The sequence below is a fragment of the Grammomys surdaster genome, unplaced genomic scaffold (assembly GCF_004785775.1).
Source record: "Grammomys surdaster isolate TR1022 unplaced genomic scaffold, NIH_TR_1.0 67, whole genome shotgun sequence".
In the NCBI taxonomy this organism is placed as follows: domain Eukaryota; kingdom Metazoa; phylum Chordata; class Mammalia; order Rodentia; family Muridae; genus Grammomys; species Grammomys surdaster.
This window is the reverse complement of record NW_021604569.1, coordinates 14,601,585-14,607,174: the sequence shown is the minus strand read 5'-3', so window position 1 is coordinate 14,607,174 and position 5,590 is coordinate 14,601,585. Positions and strand designations below refer to the sequence as shown.

The following is a 5,590-nucleotide window of genomic DNA, read 5'->3' as shown; positions in this document are numbered from 1 at the left end:
GGACAGCTACATATGAAACCTTGGAAGGTAAAATTACAGGAGTCTACATGAAATGAACGTCAGTACTAAAATATAAACTATGGTCTACCATCCCAATTTCCATAGAAGATAGTGAACATTAACAAGTATTCTAGAAGAATAAAAATACACCATACTTACTGAAATAGAAACTAGTTATTGTTTCTTAAGAACATTTAAATGAATAATGATCATTTTTTCCTACATTGAAAGAAAATACACTTCTGGGAATAGCCCATATGAAATTTCTGTGAACTTCAAAAATTATTAAACCTTCTCCCTCTAAATGGGAAGAATGAAATCAGAGTGAAGTTGTTGGTCAGGTGTCATACGGCTCATAACAGAAAAAATTTGATGGTTTCTTAAAGAGACAAAGGAGGAATTACCATGACTCACTAAAGCTAGTTTGTCCACACAAACCACTGTATATTGAGTGCCTGAAACAGAATTGTCCCAAACAGACACGATACACTTGTTGTAAGTGATGAGCAAATGAAATTATCCTTACAGTGGAAAGATTTAGGGTGTAAAGAGAAATGAGGTGCTTGCCACAATAGGCATGGTTGTTAAAATCATGAATGCTAAACAAAAATGAACCAGCTACACAAGGATGCTCCACACAGAATACTATTTCTATTGAAGTTCACAGCAGAATTCCAAAGAGGTTCAATACTATGGAGTAAAAATATTTAGGAATGAGTTTCTGGATCACGGGCCACATGTATTTATAAACATGTAAGAATTGTGCAGTTTATAAGGATCAGCTGCAGGTATGAATGAATAACATATGCATATCACATTGAGGAAAGGCCCCTGTAACTGTGTCCCTTGTGTCTTGAAGCAGCAGCATGTGTGTGGTTCTCAGAATCCTCTTGGGCTCGTGCTAACAGCCAACGGTCCTTCCCGTGGCAGGTCCTTGGTGCGGGAAGCTGTGAACATGGGCAGCTCCCTGGGCTCACCACAGAGATCACTGTCTGCCCCCAGGCATCCAAGGTCTAGGCCTTGCCGTGAGTGGATTCAGCAAAGCTCTGGACCTAAGGTTCCTGCCCACCTTCACACGCCCCAAAGGGTGGTGGGAACCTGGAGGCGCTCCACCATCAGACCTCCCACAGATGCCACGCTGGGCCAGGATCTCTCCAGTGCTTGGGATACCTATATGAAACGTTGGCTTTGGAGTGTACGGAATCCTGGGTGGACCTGCAGCCCGGTGACTGTCAAGATTGCTCCTCCTGAGGGCAGAGGCAGTCCCCTGACCTCTCAGGAACAGGCAGCACGCATTGCAGAGCATCCTGAGGAGCTTCCAGACCCCTGTGCCAAGGAGACAGTGCTGAGAGCTCTCAGCCAGTGCAAGAAGGGAACTAGACGATTTGATGGACCTCTGTGGTTTGAAGTCTCAGAGGTGAAAAACAGAAGACCGAATCCAGAATCTAAGAGTTATTCAGCCTTTAAACCCTGGATAAAAAACGGAGTGGCTGTTTCCTTTGTTCCCAAGCCTGGGCCTCTGAAGCGAAACATTGACTACATGAGCTTCAATGTCTATAACAAGGAAACTGATCTCCAGCCCTGTATCCACACAGCCCTGCATGCTGTGTCAGAGCCTCACATGGAAAGCTCCGAGAAGACCCAGGACTCCTGGGACCCCTACCTACCCCCTGGGCCCAAGATTGGAGACTGTGGAGTCTCCTTGGTGGGAGGGGATTCTCATTTTTGTCTGAGTTCTGTCATCACCTCTGAAGATTCCAGTGGACTTTTGCACCCAGGGCCTACATTCTAGCCCAGTTTGGGATGTAATAGTTGCTTCTGCTCCTTCCATCCTGTCCTCCCATGTCCAAGCCATCTCTCCTGCCTATCAGGATACTCTGTCTTTAAGCTCAAATCAACATCTTGGAATTTGTCGCTCCTTCCTATTTGCCCAGTTTGTATAGTGAAACATTTACTTATTAAAACAGTGTTATCAATGATAAGTGTTTTTCATGCAAAAATTTTCTAGCAAGACAAGAGCTAATCCCAAACCTTTTCATTGTAAATTTCTTTATTTATTTGAGATCTTAATCATTAGCTCAGTTTAGCTAGAAAGTTGTGAGAGAAAATTGAACCTTGAACCGTAGTGGAAAATGTGGGTTGTTATCTAAGAAACAAGCATTCAATAAAAAGTATAGGATCTGGTTCATACTTTTAGAAAGGTCATGTTCATTGCATAGTGGGTTACCCGGCAGCAACAAATGAAGCAGAAGCAACAGAAGCTCAATGGAGTGTGTCATCCAAGAGCAGAGAATTGCTGGGTTAAATGGAGAACCATTTAAGGGCATACCTGTGTTCAGGAGACAGTTGTTGCTGGTGCACTTGCTGGTATCACTGGGAAAGTGAAGGATTGTGTAATTGTTGGCTTATTTTTCATAATACTGAAGTGGATGCTGTGTCACTTACTGACATAGAAAAATATTAGCAGGAGAAAACATATTTGAAGAAACAGGTTTTTCAGTCATGTTTCCTAGAATGATTATATTCTTGATCCAGTAGATTTTTCAATTGTACAGCTGAATAAATAAGTCTGGAACTCATAGATAGTTTGAAGCCAGGAGATTACTTCAGGATCCATGACCATATAAATTCATGTGTAACATAGAATTAAGGCCAAATAAACTTGAGAGATGAATGGTGCAATGTGTACAGGGAAGGAATGAGGCAAGGAGTCTGAGGTGCTCTAATATGAGGAAACCAAAAGAAGGAAGGTAAGAAAAGCCTGGGAGCAAACAGCCACTCGAGCTCTGGAGTGAAAGGGGCTCCAGGAGCAGTGGGCACTGAAGAGCATCCCAGAACTGAGATTTAGGCATTAGGTTTTCAAAATCACTTCTGCATTAGAAAAACTATTTCATGCAGGTATATTAGAGTCCTCAGCACAAAGACAAAATTTCTTCTTACACAACTCTCATTCTCTAGGCCTTCCCATGAAAAAGAATACCCCCTTAATTGAACTGATTCAGCTCATCCTGAGATACACAGATCCAAGACTTCAGAAAACATTCTGAATGCTACTTTACAACCCAATTAGGATTAAATCTTCTAAATGGTAATGTTAACTTTTATCATGGAATCAAAACTGTGTGAAAAAATAATCATGACTATTATCAAAAAGACAAAGTTAAGTGTTAGGATGTGGAGGAAAAGGAAGCTCTTATTACTGTAGGTGGTAAGGGAAAATTAGTAGATCCATTTTTATAAACCACAGAAGTCCCAAAAGAATTCTTAACAGAGCCGCATAATCCCATCAGTAGGTAAATATCTGAAGAAATAAAATCATTACATGGAAGAAATTTGAGCAATCTCATCTTTATTTAAACTTTATTCATCTACATAAAAGATACAAATTGAACCTCAGCATCCACCGGTAGATGAAGACTACGTGGTGTATATAAAAAATAGGGCATCATTCACATTCAAAGTGGAAGAAATCCTGTTACTTGCGAAAAATATAGGTAAGGGTGGCTTATGTCAGAAGAGCCATATGCAGAAAAAAATGTCATGTATGTAGAGGCTAAAATCATGTATTCATGGAAGTATAAATTATGATGAAACCACAGTAGCACCAGAAATTTGGCAGTGATAGGGAATGTGTAGCAAAGATACAAAGTTGGATTAAAGGCCTTCAGGAGAAGTAATATGCAGCATGATAATTTCAGTTAGTAATGATTTATTACACAACTGATAATTTAAGAGTTGGTTCTGTTATGTGTTAGATATTTACCAAAATGTAGTAAGGATGTGAGGAAATGCATTTGCTGACTTAGCCATTTTATAATGCATCACATTTCAAATATCTTTTGGGGATGTACAGGTATATGCAGTTTTTAATATAAAATGCATATAAATAATATGAAACATTAGACAAAAATCCTGGGCATGGGTTTACATTAAATGTCATATGCATTATGACCCGAATAAGGAAAGAATGGTGATGAGGTTGTGTATCAACTCAGAGTGTCAGTGAGAGAGGAGATGTAGCACAGGGTGGCACCAATCAGCATAAACCATCTAGTGTTACTACTTCAACCTAATGTGAGGGTTTTTTTGTTGTTGTTTTTCAAAGAGCAAATAATAGTAGTCATAGCTTGGAAGAACAAGCTAGAGCTAATCTTCACTACTGTGTCTAAGCTATAAGGATCATAGCATGCCAAGAGGGTGACACAGCTGTGCTCCAAAGTGGGGACATGTATTTCAAAGTAGCAGGAAAGTGAGCCTGTGAGAAATTTTCTAGCAATATATGAGTTTCAGTGGCATTGTGTTAGGTTCACAGGACATTTGTCAGAGTGAAATAACCTGATTGCCTTCACACACTTGGATGGGAGTCTTTATTCTATCATTTACACAGCATCTCAAGGCCTGTTAGGCAAATTAAAGGTCAGACAGTTTTTTCTGGATTCAGTAATAAATGTTATGCAAAATACATCATTTGGAGATGCTTCAAGATCTAAGTGAGATAGCTACTGAAAAAAATAAATTGAAGGAGGTCAATATCCAGCCATTTAACACAATAGGGCTACAGTTGGATTGAAAAAGCTATGGATTTAGTCACCACAGGTAAACAATTAAGATTATACCTGTAGTAAAAATGAACATATATTTTTCATTTTTTTAGATGTGTAGACTAACAGTGATTTGATGTTAAATTCACATTGTGTGATTGCTAATATTGCCTATAATCACCTAAGGGACAAACTTCTGGTCATGCGTGTGAGGAAGACTATAGAATGAGTTAAGTGAGGTGGAAAAACTCATGTAAAATATGAGTGGTGCCATTGCATAGGTGCGGGTTCTAGACTGAATAAAAAGATTAACCGTGCATCAGTGCTCGACCCTGTTTGCTCCATAAAAGCAGATACAGGTGATCAGTGACTTCACATTCCAGTTGCCTTTACTTCCTTGACAAACAAATCCTTTAGTTGCATTTGTCATGTGTTTTTCACACTGTTAAAACATTAACTATATTTAAGAAAAAAACCACTTAAAGACTTTAAAACTTAAGTTAACATATAAAATAAAAGGATGGTCCAGCACTGTAGCCAGTGTCAGCATCTTCAAACTGCTAGTGTACTTATGCCTGGTCTCATTCTGGGTTCCAGGAATATGATGATGGCAACTTTTAAATCGAGGGAATTAAAAGATTATGGGAAGTTAGAGTAAGAATATTTAATGAAGATTGACAAATTGGATTATAAAGAAAGAATACTTTTTCCCCATGAACTATAAAAGTATTAGAAACTGTTATTCTTTAGATAATATGAAAAATTTACAAGATAATTAGAAATAAATTAGAAAAAATAAAAACATGAATGAAAATGGGGAGTGAGAAGGACCAATATAGTTTTGGAGATTGGGGCTTTTTTTTTTTTTAATTGCTGGGTTTGTTAGGGTAAGAAAGAGTGTATGGACTAGTTTAATACCATGCATAGCCTCTGTCCACCATATTTGATTTAGGCCACTGAGTGACATTTTTATTCAAATCAGTTTTATAAATAAAAAAACTCTATGTACACACTTAAAGTGTAATATCTATTCTAAACTAGGTACTGGC

General features: G+C 38.6%; 1 protein-coding gene across 1 annotated transcript; it reads left to right on the top strand.

The window, feature by feature from the left end:
- The first annotated feature begins 910 nt into the window (after window positions 1-910).
- On the top strand, window positions 911-1,973 carry Pom121l12 (POM121 transmembrane nucleoporin like 12). The gene has a single exon (XM_028776794.1). It carries the CDS (start codon window positions 956-958, stop codon window positions 1,790-1,792), a length of 837 nt encoding a protein of 278 aa, XP_028632627.1. The 5' UTR covers window positions 911-955; the 3' UTR covers window positions 1,793-1,973.
- The last annotated feature ends 3,617 nt before the right edge of the window (window positions 1,974-5,590 follow it).

Bases quoted from the DNA above. Each gene is read 5' to 3' on its own strand.
- Pom121l12 (XM_028776794.1), top strand. From the start codon at position 956: ATGGGCAGCTCCCTGGGCTCACCACAGAGATCACTGTCTGCCCCCAGG.